Genomic DNA, 24,167 nt, shown 5'->3' on the forward strand with positions numbered 1-24,167 from the left:
GCTGTACAGTGCTTGTACAACATGTTTGCCACAGTGCTGCTCACAGGTAACAATAAGCCAAGGTCAAAGGTTAAGAGGGATTGTGGAGCTCAGATTCTTGTGTGTTCCTCTGGCAAACATTGTGCACACAGGCACAGGAAACAGTGCCCATAGTATCGCTGGCAGAAAGAAAGAGTGAGAGACAGAGAGCACGAGTTGGCTCGGAATAGAGGGCGGTATCAAAAAGAACAAGACTGAGGCCGGTTTCACCAAGATATATTAGACTGGTTTATAAGGTTAGGACAGTGTTAGTTTTGAGCTCTTTCCATTGGAGCAATCGCACCACCTAGCAGACGACAGTCCTCTCCAGAAAAATGACTAGTCATTTGTTCAAGCTGCTTAAAATGACCCATTTTTATGTTATGTTCTTATCAGGTGGTGAAAAGTAAGAAGAAGGAAAGGAAAGTGTCCCCCTACAGTCAGTAGGTTCCTTTTCTTCTAGTTTTAATTACCTAAAATCAGATCTTTCAATCAGGTAAAAGTAGCAAACACCCCCATTTCATGTAAAAGTCCTGCAATCTTTCTACATAAAAAGTATAAAGATATAATCAGCAAAATGTACCAAAAGATAAAGTAGTTATTGTGCAGCACAATGGCCCCTGTCAGAATTAAATGATTACGTATGATATGAAAGGGTTGTTATTATTACTGATGCATGAACATGGAAAAGCATTTTAATTTTGTAGCTGGTTAAATTTGAGCTAATTTGAACAACTTTATATGCTGTTGGGCGGTTTAATCTATAACAGTACATCATATTTGATCAGTTGATTTGAAACATCATAATCTGAAAAATATCCAGTAAGAGTAGCTGAAAAATGAGATGTATAAGTATAAAGTAGCAGAATGAAAATACTGAAGTAAAGTACGAGGACCTTAAAATTCTATCCAAGTTCATTACTAGTAAAAGTTACATTCCACCACTGCCTAAATTACCCATCTTTTAACCATAAGGGACACAGATCAGAAAATCACAAATAACCAATTTTATCATATTGGTAAGAGAATGTCTGGATCAAGGTAACATCAGTATCAAAGAAGAAGAAAACAGTTGTCCCTTGGAAATAAATAAAAAAAGCATATACATTGCTGTAAAAGTGCTCGATTCTTCTGGAAAGATTTCCATGTTTTTTAAAAACTGAAGAGATTCAGAATTACCCGTGTATACATATGCAAATTAGTCTTATTTAATATAGTCAAAAACTAGATAGCGTTGTGCAACTGATTAACTTGGATGTCTATCTGAACTCTGACTGTTAGACTTAAGCCATGGTGAAAGTCTACCTTTGTGAAACCCGATTTCTGCCTCCGCCAGGCTCTTTGAATGGGAAGGAGATTATCCATTTAATCTCTTAATCATGCACACTGTGTGTACATAGTTGGTCCTGTGCCTAAAATCTCTGTCCTGATCAGATGTATCATAGCCACCTTTTCCGATGATTCCCTCTAACCCACAGACTAATTCAGGTTAGCTTTGACACTTTTACACATGTTCCTCTCCAGCTGTCAGTATATTATACCCTTGGTGCCCTGTTAAAATGAAATCAGGAGCAACAGTGCATAAAATGGAATGTGGAAATATGTAGATTTTAAAACACAGCTTTTTAAAATCCCTCATCACCACAAATGTATTCAGAATAAAGGCATTTGTTTCATAACAGGAATTAGGTTACTGTACATTTTGCACAGTATATGTTCCCCAAAAGTAGGAATTAATAATGAAGATGCTTTTTGGCCTGAAATTGCTATTCAAACAATTATGTACTTAGTTTCTTCCAACAAATGCATTCCACATTATTGTTTTGCCTCATAGCAAAGCACCCAAAAGACTAAAACCTTTCATTCCAGCAAAGGCCGCTATTGGTCACCGTCAATAAAAGCATAAAAGCATTTATTTCCCACGTTTGTCAAATTAACAGCATACTCCATCTCCCATAGGACTTGTAAGGTTCATTAACCTTTCTGTGAAGTGGGACAGGTTTCCAGCAGTTACCATAACCTCTGTCTCGCTCCTACCTCAATTATAATAGAAGAATTAAACATCCAACGATTCAAAACAGTAATGCTGCCTCTTAAATCCCTTTGTACCAGCTCTCAGTTGTTAATGACTAAAGACACTGAATGAACTATAGAGTTATCAACAGATATAACAGTGGACAGAAGCAAATCAAATGGCTACTTTTAACAGCAGGGATTACTGACTATACATGTGTAGTTTTTGTTTGATGGCCAAATTTTACTGCTTCTAAAATAATTATTTTTAGTTTTTAAATGATATGTTGTCATGCATGTTGTTGTTAACACAATGTGGGATTAATGGTACATAAAACAATTATTATTAGCTGTGTAGAAACACTAATAGTTGTTTCTTAGTTTATGAATCATTGTAAATCTCTAAATATTTCACCAAAATGTTCCTGTCTAGCGGCACGCTGGCCACCGTCCTTCCAAAGTCAAAAGAATATACTGACCTTGAACAAATTAAGTGGTCAATTACACGCCTGTTGATCTCTTTTAATTTCTTAATAATTAGATTAATTGTGTGGGCATAGAGTTCGTTCTCTTGTCCACCTACTCCTACTCCTCCTTCATCCTCCTCTTCCTCTCACTTTCTTTTTCTCCTCCTCCTCCATGCCCAGGCCCACAACGTTTCTATAGTCATTTATTTTGTGTCACCATTCACATTTCAAAAACTAGTTAAATTCTATGGCATTGACTGTTTAATAAGCTTAATCTTCCTCTCCCACCCCCTTACATCTCCCCCGTCCTCTCATGTATTAATCAAAATCCAGCACGTGCCTAGAAGTATTTGTGATCATACAGCTCTATTATAATCTAGCCATTTTCTATCTCAGTGGATTTCTATTCTCACCGTTGGAAACCGCTGTAGCCATGGAGCAGTGAGGCCTTGTGTTTGTGTGTGCATCGTCTGATGCTACTTGTAGGCAAGCTCAGGCTGGGATTTTCCAATGCCACCCCCGTCAGTGGGAAGCCCTATATTGGGGACATGTCAGCGCCTTGTTTGCTTGTTGTGCTGATGAAGCTGGGGGTGGGGCGAGTGGGCAGCTTTGTTCAGGTTCCAGGATTCCCTTCAAATGAGTCAGCCAGCCCCCACTCAAACCGACTGTTACCTTGGGAACTCAGGCTTGGGCTTCCCTCAACAGTACTAAAGTACAGACTCATCAGCACCCATATTCACTAACATACACACACAGTAGGTGTAAGGGAAGCGGGACCCAGGTTGGATGAATTTAGTTTATTAATATGCTCTCACTTTGGCCTGCACTGTCCTGTTAGGCCCAATCTGCTCTATGAGAATGAGATGACCAAACCAGCACGGCCACGTTGTTAAGGAGCATTTGTAATGTATGCAAATTGGACTGAATAGATGAGGGCGATAATGAGTTTGGGTGGCTAGTTTCTTAAGTCAGTGATTTGAGTAATAGTATGCTTCCCTACTAATGAGCATGACTGAAGGAGTGTAGGTTTGGTACATCACAGTGTGTCGGGTGATGTCAGTGATGGCTTGAGTTCAGTTAATAACTGGACTGTTTATGTTTCCAACTCAGTTCATTACCAAAGCCAAATGAGTTTCCTTTACTAAAGCCATTAGTCTAACAGGCAATTGTTAAGTGGGTTAATTTGTTGATTCATTGAAGCAGATCAAGGGTGACTCCCCCACTGGCTTTCACTCTGTCCTGCTGAGGCCAATCCACCCCGCTTAGCTGATCACCATTAGGTTGCTTTACCAACCAATCACCCCAGACTCAAGGCCATAGGCTTTTTCACAACACAGGCTCATTTTACCATTCCTGTCTGGACACACCAGAAAAAACTGATTATCAAGCTTGTGTTTGATTTAATATGGGTCATTGTTATGAATTTTATTTTCAAAAAAGGACATTTAGACGTTTATTTTGATGATAAAAACTAGATGAAAAAAATCAGTGTGAAAATTGGAATTTAACCAATACAGTATAACTTATATAATATTTAATTTATTAAGTTGAATTTATTGTTATTCTTTTTTTTTCATTTTTGATGGCGATGTGGAAAGCAACTACATTACTACTAATATTTTGCAAAATAAATAGAATAGAAAAATAACCATTCAGCATCATCAGTCATGGTGATCTACCAGCTGCTCAACTGAGAGGTAAATGCTATGAAACAAAGGCTACTCGCAGGTGATGCAGCACATGGCTGTGCCAAGGTATGTTTGTGTGCCACCTTTATCTATCTGGCAGGTGGAAAGTAGCCATCTCCAGCTGGTCAGCTTTTGAGGAGCACTGCAACATATGTGTTTGATTGCACCAGTGAATTTCAGAGAGATTGACTGTGGGCCATTGTCTATAGAAACCATCAAGTGAAAAGGAACTCTAGGAAGTCTGTTACCATGCAGGATGTGATAGACTCTGCACAGACTTCCTATAGCCACTATTACAAAATGTTATAGACCATCACTGGAAGGCATTGGTGGTATAGTACACCACAAAGCTGCCTATAGATGCAGTCCAAGATGTGTTCCCAGGCAGTGGGTGGAGGGGAGTCACTGTGTTAACATAAGAAGATGTTTGCTCATGATAGGCTTGGGGTCAATGTCCATACCAGAAAAAATTTGAACAGCACTGGTTCACCAAGTGAGGCATGATTTTGCTGCGGGCATCACTGAAGCTTGCAAAGTCACTTGGTTATACAGATTTTAATTCAGCATGACAAACTTATGTCGAACCTGTCAGAAGTTGATTAGCTCCTCTGAGATCTCTGAGGATGACCCATGGACCAGAGCTGGGAGAGTGTATTGTCCTGCTTAGTGGCTGGCTGGAAGTCTAGGAGAGACACTGTGAAGCGGAGAGCAGAGCATTTAAATGATGTCTAAGTTGGTTGTGGCGATCAGGGTTGTAAGGGCTAAATGCCCACAATTTGTCATTTTTAGGAGCTCACAGATTGAGGCTGTTGTGTGGTTGTGTCAAGCTTCTTTCTGGCCACCAAACACCACGGCAATGCATCAGCTTACTGAAGTATGTCTGCTTCCAGCCACTTCTGAAGCATAGCAGTCACTTTGTCATGCAGTTTGAGGAGAGGTGGTGCAGACGTGTTGCACATGTAGGACGACAGGTCGCGTTAGGCTTGAGTAGGGACTAATGGTTGATGACTGCTAGTCCACACTACCGCAGACAGTGGCCAATTGTTGGTGCCACGATGAACCAATATTTAAGATGCCTGTCAAGAGTTCGGTCATCAGGAGATATATTCGTGCTATCATGACAAAGAAGGCAAAGACAGAACACATGTAGGGAAAACTCCATCTTAGCCATCTACCTATAACATACCTCAACTGCAATCAACAACTGAGACCCAGTACAAGTTGTAACTGATTTACAAACATCACCGACACCAGTCACAGGAGTCGTGGCTACCTATAACACCAACACCACTCTCTGCCTTTTAGACTCAACTTGTATTTTACTTCATATTTTTGTCATTTCACTTGCTGCCACTTTCAGAGGAGCCACCCTCTGAATTAGGGCACAGCATACAAATGATAGCCCTGTGATAAAGTGGTGCCATGTCTAGATTGTATACCACCTCTCACTCAGTGATTGCTGGGATAAGTCTCAGCCCCCTGAAACCCTTAACAGGATAAGTGGATGCAACAGTGGATTGATGAATGTATGGAAAGACGGTGTTGATATGACTAAGTATTTTCTGATAGTATAAACATTACTAAATAATTTGTCAGTGAATTGAAGCAGGTGAGGTTAGTAAACCCAAAAGTCAAGTGATCTTTTCAGTCAAGAGCATCAAGTCACCCAGTCATTTTAAATGGAGAACTGGCAGATTATACTTATTAACTAAAAACTGAAATCTTCTATTTAGTATGCCAGTAGAAAACAAAAATTTTCTTGCTACTAACAAAAATTCAGTGAAAACTTCATCAAGATCACAAAGCCTCCTAGATGGGCAGTGACATGATTCTCACTTTCACTGTGGGAAAAAAAAACTGCTTAACCTTAAACGGTGAAGTTCCTTATGAGACACAGACTTTTAATTCACAATAACCCTGCAAATGAATGGGCTGATTACTGAGGCGAAGATGAGGAGGCAGTCATAAACACTTGGCTTGAGTGGAATAGGCGGGGGGGGGGAGGGGTGGCTGTGGCGGTACAAGTCCAGCCTCAGAAATAGAGCTGTGAACACCATCTGTCATGCTCTCTCTCCCCGTCTGTTAGCCTGACTGCAAGTAAAAGGGAGAATGATGCTCTCAGAACTGCATTAGAAGGACGTGGGTGCTGATTGTCGTAGGTGTGGGTTTACAGGGTGTGCTAGGGAGGGGGAGGGAAGTGGTGGATATACAAGGAGGTGCATGAGTAACTCTTGCTGACAAAGGGAAGCACTCACCCACACAGAGAAGGAGAAGGGTTTTTGGGCAAGTGGGTATTCCTGGTGAAACCGCACCCCTGCACCCACCCACCACCTCCTCACGGACTCCTACCTATTGGCTCTTGTCAGAGGATTCCTAGTGGAAGTTATGTAGACACATTATACAAACACATCGCTCATCTGCTCCTCTAAGGCCTAGAAGAGTTAACAGCGCTTGTATAATATTAAACTCGTACAATGTTCAGTTTACCTTTTAGACCCACTGCAGGCGCATCAGTGTCTCATTGATCATCATTATCAATAATTTCATGGTGGCTGTAATAGCGCTATCAACTCTGAACTACCTCTAGAGAAAAACACGAGTCATTATGTGGATTCTGATAAATTAGTTGATCTGGAGCAGCATAGGATGTGCTTCAGTTGGAACGGAGAGCCAGAGTTGTTGCGCTGAATATTGGTGGTTGGAGTGTCAGGCTATTACATGACCCACAGAAAAAGCTCTGCTGCATAGCTTTTTCCAGATTTTCAGAATTATTCATTGCTCATACCGTGTAGGTTGTTTGGGATCCTTTCGGTTTTTTTTTCTGAGTCAGAGTGTGAAATACAGACCGTTAAACATGAAGGCAAGCTGGGACAGGATGAACAACAGGGAGAGGCAGCATGAAGTATCGGTCACACAACAGCTGGATTCAAGTTAGTTAGGTCTGATTTCTTCAGAAGAAACAGGCTCTTACATTTAGATGGAACAGAGACAAATAATCCAGTGAAGAAATCTTCAGTTGAAATAGTTACTTTAACATTTGGGCAAGTATTGGATGAAGTATTGGATGTATTTAATATATAAATTCTTGTAATGGCAATTTTGGTATTGAAATCCACAATGCTGTTTTCCATGTTTACCTTCCACATGGAGGTCAAAGGTCAGGGTCAGCTATACAACAGCTTGTAGGTTCTGTCTTATGGACCATTCAGCAGGGCACACATTTCTGTTGCAGTATCTTCAACCCAGGACTTGTCCTTACTCACTGCCCCCCCTGCTGCCACAAATATATCAGCAGACCTCTGGGCAGGCTCAGCAACATGAAGACCTTCAATTGAAATACACCTCGCTGTCACAGTTTGATCTACAATCAACCAAAAAAAAAAATCTCGCACTGAAAGATTTTCTGATCATATTGATTGGATTCATGTTTTTATTTCATATATAAGGGTGAACTAGAACAAAGATCAGTATACCAAGACCAGATGCCATAACTTCTCTCCCTCTGTTGTTTACTGCTCACTGGTTCTTGATGTATTATATCAAAAGTAATGTTTTCCTGTTAAAATATTAAACACCTTTATGCTTCAGAGTTAAAAAAACAAGAACAAAAACAACAGTACATTGCCATTTTGATGCTTTTAGTTTTAACATGTGTGTCAGTTTCTGCCTCTCCCACACTGCTTAGTGTATGATTCACTATCTAAGCAACAAGAACGGGTATTCCCCTAGTATGAGGCTGCAAAGAAAGCGTTGTCACATTTTGGTTGACGGAATAAATCTGGAATACATTACATTAACTCAATCCAGCTAATTTATGTCGTATTGTGTTTTTGTTTTATTACCATTTGAATGAAATTCAAATCAACAACAAAAGAAATTAAATAGACTGTAACTTTATGGTAACCATAGACTAAATAATATTTCTTCCAGTACTGTCTGATGACCACCAAACTTACATACTGTTATCATGACTGTCATGTCCTTGGTGGCAGAAATCATTCATAATCTATGTCATCTGCAGTCGAAGTGATTTATGTTCACTTTCTTCAGAAATCATTGGCACAATAGATAAATTGTAATTATAGCTTATAGCTCAGTTGCAGAATGTTATGATATAGTGCTGGTGTTGCCATTTTGTCCATGTTGTAGAAGTTTATACAGCATTTAAAGTGTTTGTATGTAAGCTAGTTTTTATGCTTATCACACAAGAACGATTGACAGAGCACATTCAAGTCTGGCAAATTTGTGCCTTGGGTACAAATATTGCTTAAAGGTATATATATATATTGTCATATTGTACGCAAAATATACAATATGTCTTCTTTATTATGTGTTATTGTATGCACTTAGCTCAAAGACTGTTTGACACACATGGCCATCTAAATTTGAAATCTAATTATGTCTAGATGTGAAAATACAGAGAAACCCTGATAATGTGTTTGTTTGTAACTGCATAGATAATGAAGCCATGCCAAATCATTTTCATCTTTCAACTGTTGAAATGACATAACTTGTAAATATCCAGAAGTTTAAACACTGACACAGTAGCTGTGAGTACTCTGTGGTTTGTATTAAGATACTCGTTTTAATATTTTGCTATTTTCTATTCAGTGCTTCAAATTCAACAAATTGCTTACAGAGACAACTAGGGAATTAATACAGATAAACTGCATGTTTCACATTTGGATTGAGTAAATATACAGTACAGTTACAATAGTCGACACTACTGTTTTCTCTGACATCTGCCTCTGCAAATGTAACTTTTATCTTCAGCTTTAGGCCAGCACAGATATTCCAAAAATATAACTGTGTATAGTTGGTCAGCATAGATGTTGTACTGCAAAAGAGGTACACTATTTATTCTCAGTGTTCACATTTCAAGACGTTTGATTAGAACAAGGACACAACACACTTTCTTTACACCAGATTTTCCTTCCAATCCTGTATTACATGTTCACCACATTTTATCTAGTATCTGTTACTTATAAAACTATTTTATACTTTTCTCATTGCATTTGCCATGTCTACCATTGTATTTTTAGCTGTGGCTATTGTCAACAGACGTGATAACCACAGTAACTTATATCTACACTATAGTTAATACTGCATATACTGCATTTGCTATTATTGGGGAGCTTTACAGTGTCTGGGGTGTGATGTCTCAGTGCTTTTAACTTTTCTAACCCTGAGCTCAGAGTATCATCCTCGCTGAGGATATCATTGATCTAAGATTAACTTCATCAATGCGCTATGTGGCTTTTGATTCCCCCTTACAAAGCTGTAATAGATTTACTATATGAAAAACACTCTGTGGTGCAAACAGGCATAACATTTATTTCAAATACTGAAATATAAACCGAAAATATTGCAAAACTAGTTGAAATTACTTAAATTTGAGACCTGTCATGTTGACATGTTGACATGTTCACCAGCTCATTGGTGGGCACAACAGACATTGTGTGAGTCTAATAATCGTATTACATCCCCAATTTATGACATCATCATTCAGAGATTTTGCACGGGTGGGGTTAACAAGAAAATCATTCAGCTGGGTCGAGAGGCATTAGGTGAATTTAATTAGAGCAAACCGCAATGAATTCCAACCTGTCAAGTAGCATTTTAATCATTTGAGTCATCATTTTAATTTTCAGTACATACCCCTATTGAAATTTTTGTCCAAAAATATAGCCATAAAACTTAATAATTATCAGAATTTTTGCAGATGTATTCCTAATTAAATAAAAATCAGTATTACAAAAATAAAATGATAACACCTATTAAAGACCATATCATGAGCTGAACTTTTTGTTGATAAACACAATTAACGCAGCAAGTGGCTGTCAATCATTTAGGGGTCAGAACTTTTCACGCTCTGTGCCCCGCCCCCACAGCAGGGTCCCTGAGGGAGACCGCCCACCATGTGAGAATGTCCTGTAGATCAGTGTGAGCAAGTCGTCACTCCCCAGTGAACATCAAGAGTCAGTGACTTTGCAGCTGTAAGGCCTGCCCTGAAAAAGATTATTATTATTATTTTATTCTTATTATTCTTATTTATTTTTTATGCATTTTGACTTGTCTTTTATTATTTGGCTGAATTTCAATATTGCATTAATTTGCTGTTGTTTTTACTCTATGTATTATAATGAAATTAAAAGGGCAGAGGGTGCCGTGGAGAGTGAGCGAGAGCTGAGCATTAAAATGTGGGAAAATGTTGCACGCTCAAATGTTGACTACCTGTTGCTATGGCAATGGGTTTGGATCCTGCAGGCTGCAGGACTCTTGCTATTTCTAAATAAAGCTTTTTTTCTCACTGATCAGTGGATGAAGATACTCACAGTTGAAACTAATCTTCTGAATTTTATCAGCCTGTGTAAACACTGGTGCTGTGCAGTCTAATACTTACTGCTAAACCTCCTAAACAGCAGTTATAGGATTATGGATAAGATGATGCACAATAAGGGACACATACTTCACTGCTGCTACATTTTTGTACAGAAAGAATACAATATGAATGCCAATATTAATTAATGAATCTTTACAAAGTTATGCATCTCAGTCATTCAGACAGAGATTTACAGACACATTTTTTGCTTATGACATTAAAGTTGGCAATATGAACAATGGTCAGCTCCAAACATCATTTCATCACCTGCCAGGTGATAGATGCAGTATTTTCAAAAAAAAAGTCCTCACCTGATTGGTCCTGCAATCTCCTTTTCCTTTGGTCTACATATGACTTGAAAGCAAACTAAAGAGGTTGAATGAATAATATTTCCTTTTCCTTGACAAAAGTACATATTAACACATTTATTTTTTAACTTATTTATTAGAGTACTGAAGTTGTTTTTCCAACTGTGTAATGTTTTTATGTCCTTTTTAGAAAGATCATAATTGTCTAACCAATCAAATCCACAAAAAACAATTGTTTTGTTTCTGTTTGTACTATATTCTGAGTTTGTTAAGTCTACATACAAGAGAAATGCAACTTAATTTTGCGGTCCTACTACAATCTGTATTTTACTGGTTTCTATTATCTACCAAACTGAAAACTCTGCTGAAGGATCGAAGGAGAGGAGTAAAAATGCTCCTTGTCCTGCATGTCTATTGTCCTTGCATGCTGTCTAGTAACACAGTACCTTTGTCACCCTGTGGGGGGAGCCTTTGTGTGGAGAAAAGAGGACAGAAATAGGTGCTTAGACCAGATATTTGATTCCTGTGATGGGGACTTCCATGCTTACCTCAAGTGGGTTTTGGGCCATTTCACAGACAACATATTTAGCCCTTTTACTCCCACTCAAGGATGCAGCCGTCTTGCAGTAAGCAGCCAAGTCTATTAAATAAACATTCCTGTGTGCAATTTGCAGTGTGAAGTGCCTGACTGTGTACTTCCTGGGGATGAGGGAGTTTAACCTGACAAATATACAGTAGAAAATACTTATGAACAATATCTTTGCCGCACATCAGGTTACATGATGTCTGTTTCTAGGCAACGAGAAGTTAATATACAATTAATAATATGGAAAATTGCTACCTGAAAAACCAATCACTGGTTTAATTTGCTTGGAAGCTGTCTTTTGTCTGGGTATTGTCTCTTGTTTTCTGGTAGTAATATCACAGATCATTTATATTTCTAATTTGACATATTTAAACATTTTAATGTGAGCTTCTAGTAGTTGAATTTCTAAACTACTAGTGACAAATGATTGTTTTTTTCCCAATCATTACCTAAATCTTGATGTTTATTGGATCTATGCAAGGTAAAAAATATATACTCACTGGCCACTTTACCAGGAACACCCATACAATCTAATGCAATTCAATACAACAGCTCTGCCATAAATCCTACATTTACAAAGCTTATACAGTTTTTGCTGACATTGTCAGAAAGCTGATAATTTTACTTTATGTTTATTATTGAAGTCATAGTGGGTGATGGTGGTGTACTGGGGTGCATTATACTGAATGGTGTTCCTGATACTTTGCCCACTCCATTAACATACATGAGGGGGGCAAAATATTAGGAACACCATTCAATATAATGCACTCCAGTACACCACCACCACCCACTACAACCTCAATAATAAACATAAAGTAGAATTATCACCTTTCTGACAAAGTCAACAAAAACTGAAAATGTTTAAGCTTCGTAAATGTAGAATTTATGGCAGAGCTGTTGTATTGAATTGCATTAGATTGCACAGGTGTAGCTAATAATGTGGCCAGTGAGTGTATACTGTAGTCAGAATTTAGCAATCAGGTTTGACATACAAAATGCCTCTGAACAAAATTGGCATTGGCATTAAATGAGCTAAGGGAGCACATCATACAGTATTTGGCTATGGGAACATAAAAACTAAGGGAGGAGTGACATGATCCAGATAAGCAACCCTCAACAAAGGTTTGGTCTGAAGAAATGGATTACATTGCATCATAGAGATGTCAGTTTTAATCTAAAAGATGATTTCCCAAATGTGTTTTCCTGACTGACTGTATGTCTGAATTAACAGGGCAGTGCACTCAAGAAAGGACAGATGCAAGGGGAAACCCTCACTGGTAAGTAGGGTTTTCAGCCAACCATTCATTTTATGGATCTACAGCTTCCTTTGGTTTATTGTAAAATCCAGATGCATAAAGGGGATTTGGAGCCACTAATGTTTGGAAACCTTGTACGATGAAAAAGACTGGAACATAAAACGAGGGTGGCATGATAATTATGCATTTAGCATTTTTTGCTATGTGGCTGCATTCACCAATCTTAGCTCTCTTGACTCTGATTCTTTGTTTATCCCTGCAGACTATCATCCTCCAACTCCACCACAGAAGTCCGGTTTTCACCGCTACCAGTTCATGTTGTTTGAGCAGCTGCCAGACACACCAGTGTCACTCACCAAGCGGGAGAAGTCAGCCCGTGGTAATGACTCCGCTCACCAGCACCTTGAGTTCACAACACTGCTGGCCTCTGCGGCATCATCTATCATATACCAACACTGATCAACACAACTGCCAACAGTTTGTTGTTGAATCAGCAATAGACAGATTACACCAAAGGTTTGAAACTCAAGGCCCAAACATTTCCTCTCAAATTAACCACATTATAGGTTTATACTGTTGTTTTTGTGGCTTTGGGTTTTGTGTTTTAGGAACTGCATAGGTATGACATGCCTGTGGTAATCTTTACAGGCTACTGTAGGTATTTTTGTAAGCATGAGCTAGTAGATTATTCTATTTCCTGACATTCGCAGTCGCGTCATTTCACAACATGGTGAAATGAGTGGGCTTAATCTTATATTTAGGATGAAATGTAACTATATTAGGTGGTAACAAATGTGTCAGTCACATTATTTAAGCTGATAGTGATTTCATTTATGATGTAATGTCTCACAACACTCACTGTCGACACCATCTTACCAGTTTCAACCCAAGGTCTGTGTCTGTGGCTTGGTTTGGTCTGGACAGATGTCAATGCACATAATGCAGAAACAATCATGAGCATTTAATTGTAGCATTTCAAGTATCTTTAGGAAGATTGTTTTCTCTGAGTGCTTGAACTTAACAAAGGGAATGTTAATGAGGTTAGTGAGTAAGTCTGTTGCAGTGTTAATGCCTACAGGGTCATGACAAGTATTGCTGGCACCCACGCACACCTGCACGAGTCTGTCTGACCATGTCTTGTTAATTTCCACCAAACCTGGAAGCCTCATCAACCAATACACATTAACATGTTTAGTTTTTTTTAAAAAAAATTTATATTTAAATTACTGTTAAGATCATTAGTAAATAATTTTCCTTGTGTGTCTCTCAAAAGACAACCTTGTTTTTCTTGCAGTGAGAAGAGTTATTGTTTTGTATATACTTCAGGTTTTCTTTACTTTTCCTCCCCCTGAAGTCTCTGGGAAGGTGGGCAACTGCACTTGGATGTACAATACCTCACAGGAGGCGTGTCTGTCTGTCTGCTCTACTCGGGTCACAGCCGGTGATTTGAGGGGAGATCAGGGCGTTTTGAGACTTCAAGCAATGCAGCCGTGAATGAGTGGAGCTGCCAGTCTCTGCTGTTTGAAGTTTTGACAGCTGTGTCAGCAAACAATCCAGGCACATTAGGCTGAGGTCTGTTTGATGTTGAAACCTCTGGAAAAAGAAATGTCAAAAGAGATGCACTTTTTTGTATTTTGTGTATACGAACTCACATTTGGGGAGGTTGAGATGAACTCTTAACACATTGTTAGGGTATTCATTGTGTCAAAAGTAGTTATGCTGAAGACAAATAATAGCATGAATAATAGCCTGCTATTTAGAATATTTTAATATTTTTTGTGCAAAGTAAACTAGAGCAGACTCATTTTCTGCGACCAGCTCCAGTAGTTGCCCCCACATTATGAAGTGATTGAACTGAGTGGATCCACCCATCCTTAATCTACTGGATGAGTTTAACTCCCGCTGTAGCACTTCCTCTCTCCGGCAAACTGTTCTTTCTATTCAAGGGAAATGAAATTAAGAAATTCACTCTTGGATAATCAAATGTTTCATTGGATGGGTCAATTCTGGAGAGGATAACTGCCTTTGTAAAAGTGGGTAATGGAAATATGCAGTGCATGACATTAAGGATGAAAGCCTAGTCATGGTTTATTAATAGAAAAATTCTCGATTTTACAGTAATTATTTGTTTGGCTGAATTTAGTGTTATACCTGCTGTATTATTACCGGCCTCCACTTGGCCATGAGCGTGGTATTCCCGCACAGACAAGAGGAACGGAGGGAATCCCATGTCTCCCCACCTCCTCCGTTAAGTATGTTCACTTATTAGCGTCTGTCCTCCCTCCATGTGGTGTGACACAGAGAGCATTTTTCATAGCCCATGACATTAATTGATGTGATTTGCGAAGGGAGAGCATTTAGTCGTGGGTGGGAGACTCCTAATGATCGTTTTCCACTTCCAGTAGCACAGTCATTGACTCAATTTTATCGCAAATTTGTCGTCTTTTTTCTTTCATCTCTGACCATCACTTAAGTAATAAAGGGGTGAACAATGAGAGGTGGAGTAGGGCTGTTGTGAGGAACCGTGGGAGTCTGCTGTGCCTCCTGTGTTAAGGTTATGAATGTGGGTCAGTGAACTGATGGAGACAGCTGGTTTGTTATACAAGGAACTACAGGGGGGCTGCGCTCTTGGCACCGGGCACAGGGGCGTGATCATAGGGAATCCCCATCGCTCTGGCTCAGGAAGGCTGTCCCTGACTGAAGGCTGCCCCTGTGCCAGGGTGGGGGGCAGGCGTGGGCACACAGGCCCTCGTGATACTTGTCAGCCACTTGGCAAGTCCTCAATATGTCCTGCTACTGTTTAGTGCCGGCGAGTCAGTTTGTCAAGGGAAACAGTGTTACAATGCCGAGCAGGGAAACACTGAGGCCTTGAGAGGGGCCATCTAGTGTTGTTTCAGCCTATACGCTAGTTAACACATGCACAGTTCACACATCCAGCCCTTTGTCTCCTCACTGGGATCCCAAGAGATACTGTGGATTGATCAGAAACAGTAATGTGGTCACCGCATGAAGAGCAGCATCTGAAATATTGGCTGAAAATTAAAGTAAAAGTTGAAAATGAAAAATTGATCAAAGTCATCCTTCTTGTCCAAATTTTCCTTTATTTTTTTTTTTGTAGTAAATTACAGAGGAGAGGATGAACATGATGATCACATTGCGTGAATGAATGGATCACAGTGGAGTTAGCTGCTGGATGGTGCACGTTGCTCATCTTGCCTCCTAGAGCCCCTACTGCCAGCTCAGCACACTCCACAGTAATTGAAGCCATTTGCAATGTTGCAGTGTGGTAATGGGCAGATCCATGTCTACCACCCACCCACAGCCTCTACCATTAATCAGAGCTGCTTTGAGTCAAGAGAGCCAGGATTTGGTTGCTACAGCAGGCCTGAGCTTCAGCCAGGAGTCGGCTGACTTAAAGGAACACTTTGACGTTTTTGGGGGGGGGTTTCTCTCTCTTCAACAGACATGTCAGGTTAGGGGTAAAAGTTTCAAAATTTTTCTTCAACTTCACTCACTCAGCTCCATAGTATTAGAATTTACTTTTGATATCAATAATCAAAGTGGAGCCAAAACGATCAATCACTCATTTTGTCAATCATCAAGAAGATAACCAGCAACTATTTTGATAATTGATAAATACGTCAAGTAACTTTTCAAGCATAAATGTCAAATATTCCCAAAATCTCAGTTGTGATGATCTGCTGCTTTTCTTTCTCTTTCTATATCTTTCGGTTTTGGACCGTCGGATAAAACAAGGAATGTTTGGGGTTTTAGTAGATAGATGGATGACAGGAAACGTGGGAGAGAGAGATGCAACAATGGTCCTGGGCTCAAACCAGGGACGTTGTAGCTCATAGTAAGCGTCTTAACTCCTACGCCACTAAGATGCCCCTAAAACTAGGAATTTGACACCTTTGACTTAAGGAAATTGTGATGGGCATTTTTCACTATTTTCTTACAATTTAATGACCAAATTCTAAACAAATTAATCAAGAAAATAATCTGATTAAAACAAATAAATCGATAATGAAAATAATCATTAGCTGCTTAGCTGCTGATGGAGCTAAAATAATGAGTTGATTAATCAATCTGCAAATTCATCAATAATTAAAATAATTGTGAGATGAAGCCCTCGTTATAACCCTTAATTAATGCATGTTTCCCCTTTTTACTAAATATTCTGTTTCTTCTGATTGACTGGGACAAGCACTGCCAATAAGCCAAACATAAATACAAAACATTGTTCCTGCAATGTGACAGGTGAAGAATACTGCAGTTTACTCTGAGAACGCACATGCAGCAAGGTGTAGACCAGTGTGAGCTGGTCCAAGTCCATCAACATTAAAACATATCACACAACTCTTCTCCAGCGCAACACTGCCATTCATTCATGATGAAAACATTTGGTGAGTAAACCAGCACTGGAGAAGAATTGTGCGATGTGTTTTAAAGGTAAAGAATACTAACCACATATCTTCAACATGTGACACATCCCTCTAAGACTGAAGATGGAGTCCCCAGCAAGGTGACAGCAGTTGGTAACATTGTAGGCTGCTATACTGACAGCAGGCTGTGAGCTGAGATCGGCAGCCAAACGTGACACCATTCCTCAACCCAGGTCTTACCACAGCAAGCATCTGCTGCTGAAGCTTTGTTTTTGCGCAAGACACATCTCTGCTCCGGGGGCACTGTTCTCTGGCTGACCCCTGACTTTTGAAGTCCACAAAGAGAATTTAAGATCGCAATACTATTACTATGAATTTTATGTGAAAAAGCTCAGTGCCGCTCTTACCCTGACATGGCTTCTCTTACTCTACTGCGATGAACAGAATCGCTTGGTTTTGAGTATTTTTGAGACACTATAAGAGGTTTAGCAGGGACACCGCCCACACCACTAAATGTAGCAGTTCTGTGTCACCTCACAGCAGTCCTGATCTCCTTGCCATACCCAGACAGAGAAGCAAGGTGGAAACAAAAGAGGAGGCAGGAAGACTTTAACATCGCCCTCAGGTCCCACACTATCTGTCCTTTCCATGAGCAGGCAGATGGGAGAGGCGGAAACGCGTCTCTGCACTACAGACAGACTATTTTAAGGTCACTTGTAAGTCTAGGCATTTGCAGGGTACCAGCCAGCGTGATATCACCAGATATTGTGAATTTGCCTCGTTTTGGACTGCGCCCAATGATTGCACAGCTTTAGACAGGATTATGTGTGTAAAGCCTTACAAGCAGCGCCTCGTTTTGACTCTCCGTTTGATCGTCATTCTACAATAAGATGATCTTCACCGTGACATTATCCGTTGGAGGAAATGTTGCCTAACATTGTTGCAGGTTCACCACACGAAAGGAGAAAGAGAAAGTTGAACTATTTATGCATGACTGTCATGAGAGTCAAATCTGCCACGACTTGTGAACTATATCCTGCCATTCAGTGTAAAATTTGTTGTGCCCCTACCTCACACTGAAGCTTTCTTTAAAGTGCTACTTCTAAAAGGGTGAGAGACCTTGTTCTGGACATGCAGAGAGGTTTGGGGATCTGCAGAGGCGGTGCATTATCTCCCACTGAAGCACAGGCCAGAGGGGCCACCGGGGCCATGCCCTATCATACAGACGGGTCACTTGGCTCCGTTGCCCTTGCTTGATTATTGGAGCCCTTTCTGCAGGCAGTCCTCATTCACACAGAGGACCAAGCGAGATTCGGGTACTCATCTGCTCATCTCCCAGTTATTATTCATCATCCTCCCCAGCTGAGCTCAGAACCTGACCTGACCTCATGGCAAACTCGGACACACAGTGGTGCCAGTCTCATGAGCTAAACATGTAGGGAGGATCAGGGAGGGTGCATAAGCAGAAAATAGTTGAGTAATAATTTGGTAATACTGTCATTTTTTTATTTTAAACTTTCTACATCTATAAAGGTGAACACACAAAAAATAAAAAATCTGCTTTAAGATTTGATGGGAGTTGTCTGGAAAACGATCAATTATTCTGAAAAAGCCTGATAGCCTTGAATAAGACATGTCTGAAATGTAAATGGATCCCTCTGATTTGTTTCTGCATCATTGGGAGGTGAGTGCACTTGATGTGCGTGGCACCGGCAAAGTGTATCTCTCCTCCCAGATCTCCTCCATGATGCCAGAAGATACAAACTGTGGCTCCTTGATGGTGAAAACAGCCACAGCAAAGGCCTGTAAAGCAGCTGCGGCGAGAGGTCAAAAGCAGTAATGTTTCTATCCAGGCAGAGTAAGACTCGACCCCTAACTGTGAGACCATTCTCTCAACAGATCTGGACCCTTTCAATAGTTGGCTTTCTTTTCAAAAGATTATTTTTCCTACGCTATACTTGAGCAGCTGTTAATGTAATTACTCCACACGGAAATACCAGAATGTCAGCGATTCCCTGGATTAGGGAGCAGGACATTATCTTACGTACACCCAAACATGTGAAGATGCAGGCAGACAGATATTCAGTTCTCTCCAGAATCTGTTTAAGTTTGCAAGTTTAAAGCACAGAGGGTTTTGTTGCCTTGGAATGATAATTATGAATTTGTCTTTTTTTGTTTTTTTTGTAAAGGGAGGGGAAGCTGCAGGGAATCAGCGGTTGTCAAAATCTAAGAAGTGATATTGTCATACCAGCCGGATGGCCGTCTGGTGTTTGTTTAAAAGGGGAGGGAAGAAAAAAAACAGTCCAGGCGATTGAATCATATCTTCTTGCCAATACGTCCTTGCGTTCCCACCTCCATCATTACAGCAACATGTTTTATTTTCAGCAGTGCTGTTCTCAGTGACTCACGTCCCAGAGCCATGTGCTGCTCAGTTAGGCCTCAGATCCTTTAAACATGGACTGAGCGGTCATGAGAAAAGCTCTTGTAATGTAACAGAGATTGAGCTAAGAAGTACTAAATTTATGCAGGATATTGTTAAGATAAAATTCTTTTTGTCTAATAGACATGTGAAGGTTAACTGCTTTACTTTATTTTGATCCATCTGCACAACAGTCTTGTATGAGATTGAAAATGAACCCTGGTTTTCAGTACATGTCCCCTCCAAATATGTGGAAATATTAAATATTTGTGTTTATGTGTCATCCTTCTGTCACAGGTAAATGGGATCTAGAGGCCTTCATCGAAAGGTTCAATCTGGGAGCGCCTGTGGCCACTTTGCAGTTTCTCACCCAAAACTACAAAGACTGAAAGATGCTCAGACGCCTCAAAGATGTCCTGGAAGAAGAATCTTTCACTACAATAATATATAATAAGATGTTTCTCCACTTACTCTGAATAAAGCTGCATAAATTCTTCAAAGGCTGCAGCAGGTCAGCTCTCTTTGTCTCTATCTTATCACTGTGTTAGAAAGAGATTTCCTCTTTGTGTTACACCAGCTGCTAGGTTTTGATGTTGCCCTGTATCTCTGTCACGTGCTCTGTAACCGAGGATTTGGGAGATAGATTTTGACCTCACTGGGGATTTCTTATTAGTTTCCGAACACTGTCTACAAGAGAAGGAAGACGGCCTGATATCACAACTCAGTGTGGAAAGAGTTGATTCTAATTCAGGGGCGGAAACACGTCAGGGCCAAAAAAAGGAAGTGGGAGGTGAAACCGAGACCGCAATACAGCCGGATGCCGCAGTGGAACTTGAACTAAAATACTCTTCAGAGTGACAGGACAGGGGGGAGGGGCTGCAGAGCCTGTGGTGTATCGGGTAAAGGGAACTTGCTGTTTGTGTAATTGTTTATCATATTTCCATTGACCACTCTTACCCCAGTTGGAAACATTGAGCTACTTTCAGGTCCTTGATTGATTTTCTGAAGTAAAAGTTGTTCTCTGTAAATGCTGAAGTGTCCTTGAATGTAACTTTGGGATGATGAACCCATTTTGAACTTTGGACAGTTGCATAAGAGGCCCACCTGGCAGGTCTGCAGAGGATGGTGTGGATAAACTTTTCAACCCTTTCACTAGGAGATACTTTTCAGACTTCATGGGTCTTTGTAAAGGGTGGGTCAGAGTACCCCCCAGGAGGAATATTGGTTTCTAACCAGCAACTCTCCTCTGGGAGGGGTTTATATCAATACCCCAGATGTCTGAAAAAGGCTGGATTTACATGAGGGACTTTGATGTTCTGATGATCAATCTTTAGTTGGTGGTTTCATTGACCCTAATTTGGTGTCTCATCAGTGGGCTAGGCAGGAGTAGGTAATGGAGGTTTTTTGTTCCTTTGGTGGATAAGCCAGCCTTGGTAAACCCCTATGTGCCCTCTTGATGAACTCTGGGAGATCATTGATCAAATTGTCCTGCATCTGCTTTGTTTGCTTCCTCGACTTAGCAGGGTCCACAAACAAAACAACCAAAACAATGCACATAAGCACGCAGTTAGTCAGAGTCCTTTGCTTTTGAACAAATGTTTAGTATCCGTTGGTTGGAATATCAATCTTGACCTTGATTTACCCATCTTATTTGACTTATGAAATAACATTTCTAATAATTGGCAAGTAGAGTATAATTCCACACTCATTGTGTAGCATGCCAAGTGGGAGAGCATTCTTCCAAAAAACCACCTACTTGAATCCATCAGTACACCAGTGAAATGCCAAGATTTGTACTTCCAAATACACTGTGCATTTTTTTCTCTCGTTTATATCTTGGAGATATCCTGCCAAAACAGCTGGGTTTGCCACTCAGCTTCCTTGAATGTGTTTATTTTTACTCCAAATGTCAGGAGAGTTGAAATATTATGATTAAGAAAAACTGACAGCTGTAGTTCAACGGTGCACAGTATATTGCCTTCTCTGAAAAAAATATCTTCTCACATCCCCTGATGATATGGGAATGGCATTTAATATTTTCTTAATTTATTCAAACTTACATTAATTAAAAGGAATTTGTATAATCAATTCAATTGCCTAACCGGCACTAAAGTGATCTAATATGCATGATGACTTGAGTCTCTATTCTTCTTTTCTTTCTGCTGCTGAATAAGTGCAGGAGATTTATCTCACTGGAGAATTTCTCCAGTTCATCTCTTGTTCTGAGCAGTGGCGAAATGAATTTTAGTGACATTTATTCTTTTTTTAATACTTTATCATATGATAAAGTATAAAAACAAGTGTAACATCTAGTCAATGCATGTCAACAGTATGATCTTCTGACCACATTGCACATGTATATACTGTGCGTTTGACCCTTAACAGACTGCCGTTGCTCTGCAAGTCTGACTGCAGAGATTCAGTTCACTTCCACCTGGAGATTTGAATCCTGCCTCTGAAGAAAAAAATCACATAAATATCCACATATTTAAGTTCTATTGAACACTTGTCTTCATTCATCAACAAGGACAGCAGAATATTTAAATGCCTCTTTCAACCTTTTAAGAATTTTGCTAAGGTATCTGTGCTGGCCTTGTGTCTTTAATGCAGGTTTTTATCCCTCCTATAAACAGTACAAATAAACTGCACATACATATTACATAATTGGTAACATATTATCTTTCTAGTTCTTTCACCAACAGCGAGGAACAATTTTAGCCTTCCCCCATGAAGCTTGGAAAAAACAAAACTAATTTGACTATATATCCACAGTGCCTGGGCAGTTTTCCACTGTGCTTTAAAATGAGCCTGTGCTTCCATGGAATCCCCGTATGCAAAAGAGCCAGGATGCTGCAATCAGAGAGATCTAACGTAGCAAGCTGTCGACAAACACTGCAGGCCTGCCCCATGTGACACGGCTCACAGTCGAGGAAATAAGCCTGCAACAGGTAGGTGTTCCAGCCGGGATGGCCAACTTTCCAACCACAGAGCCACATAGACGTTTCCCCCGAGGACAGACACTGTAGGTACAGTAAGTCCTCAAATTGACCTGAGAGGATTCTCTCGGTAGTTTGCATTCATAAACATGACAGTTGAGGCAGCCTTTTCCATGGATCTCCCACTGCATTGATAAGGCTGCACAACTCCACAATCTGATGCAACAGTCCTGCAGTTAATACTAGCTTTTTGAGCCTCATTGTAGTCATTATATTTAGACTGTGTCAGACATGTACTGATTAAACTCTATGCTCATTTTTGTAGCAGTAGGTTGTTGATTTGTAGTGAATTACATTATAATGTCAGGACTTCCTGTTGTTTGGTCCAAACAGTATCTAACTCATTCCTAGATTAGTTTAATTCTACAATTTAGGAATAAATTAATCATTGGTTCATATATTTACTCTTAAGAGATGTTTTTCAAAACAGTTGTGTCTGATTCAATGTGTGTTTGTCTTGAGTGTACATAACAAATACTGTAGATACACAACACTTAAACAGCCTTAATATAGCATGTAAAACTGAACTACCATCAGATTGACTGTCACTGTGTCACAAGTTCAAAGTTTAACTTTAGCTTCAAGCCTATAAAAAGCTTCATCACAAGCCAAAATGACAATTGTAGCTTTTGGTGCCTTTTGACCTCAGCGGTGAGTCAGAAGGAGGCAGATGGTGCAGTTAACATAAACTCACGAGATCTATCTTTGGTGAGAGAGTGTTGAATTTTGAATGAAGTCCATCAGGATCACTGTTGTCTATTATGCTGATTCAAGGTACCTGACTAGGAAAAAGACACCTTGAGAGGACGCTGCTCTGCCTGCTGGTGTAAATGGTACTCATTAGATACACACACACACACACACACACACACACACACACATACATACACAGACATACATATACACAGAGGCCTGGCCTGTGGTAATGAGACACACAAGATCTCTGGCTGCTCTGTTTGTGTAAGCCCCCTAAACACCGAGCATGATTCAGACTAATTCTCCCACACACTCTGTTTACACTTCTGGTTCATTGAGGTACTATTAATTTCTCAGGTCTGAATATTCAGGCACTGACATTTCATTCAATATTTTCTGTGAATTTCTCAAAAGCCCATGTTTTTCATAAGTGTTACAGCTGAAAATAGTTAAAGTTCAGCCCAAAAACTAAGAAAACCTTCACAAAACTATTAACTAGGAGTGCAAAAACTAAAAATCAATGTTGTGACAATGTTGCATGTGAAGTCAGGGAATGACCTCACACAAACATTTCTCATCAGTCACTCTTTGTTTTTTTTACGTGACAAATCTAATTATAGGGGGGTATTTTTGCTATTGCTATTTTATAAAGCAACCAGAGTAGGTATTTTTTTCACAAGTTTGCAAATTGGTGAAAAGCGAGCCATGACGCTTTGTCCACTGTCATCTCTTTGAACGTCTGTGGCTTCCGATCACTTTTCCACTACTACTTCACCCGGAACTCACATGTCCAAATAGAGACATGGAGGGGCGGGGCCGGACACTGCCTTATTTGGAGTTTCCACTTAAGCGGTCACTTGGGCTCCAAGTCAAAGCAAGTCTATGGATTTACAAAGTCCTGGCAATATTTACAAACGATTAACTCCGTCAATTACTGTCTTAGTAAGACAGTG

General features: G+C 39.9%; 1 protein-coding gene across 2 annotated transcripts in view; it reads left to right on the forward strand.

Moving 5' to 3' along the window:
- The window catches only part of LOC121903595 (phosphatidylethanolamine-binding protein 4), a 57,617-nt gene extending 37,098 nt beyond the window's left edge, over positions 1 to 20,519 (forward strand). Inside the window, exons 5-7 of one of the 2 annotated variants that reach the window (XM_042420758.1) lie at positions 12,694 to 12,739; positions 12,981 to 13,097; positions 19,820 to 20,518. In XM_042420758.1, the coding sequence (XP_042276692.1) occupies positions 12,694 to 12,739; positions 12,981 to 13,097; positions 19,820 to 19,911 (255 nt within the window). In that variant the 3' untranslated portion in view covers positions 19,912 to 20,518. Of the gene's footprint in view, positions 1 to 12,693; positions 12,740 to 12,980; positions 13,098 to 19,819 lie in introns of both variants that reach the window. The other variant, XM_042420757.1, reaches the window with a different exon arrangement.
- The last annotated feature ends 3,648 nt before the right edge of the window (positions 20,520 to 24,167 follow it).

Source organism: Thunnus maccoyii, chromosome 9 (genome assembly GCF_910596095.1).
Source record: "Thunnus maccoyii chromosome 9, fThuMac1.1, whole genome shotgun sequence".
Lineage (NCBI taxonomy): Eukaryota > Metazoa > Chordata > Actinopteri > Scombriformes > Scombridae > Thunnus > Thunnus maccoyii.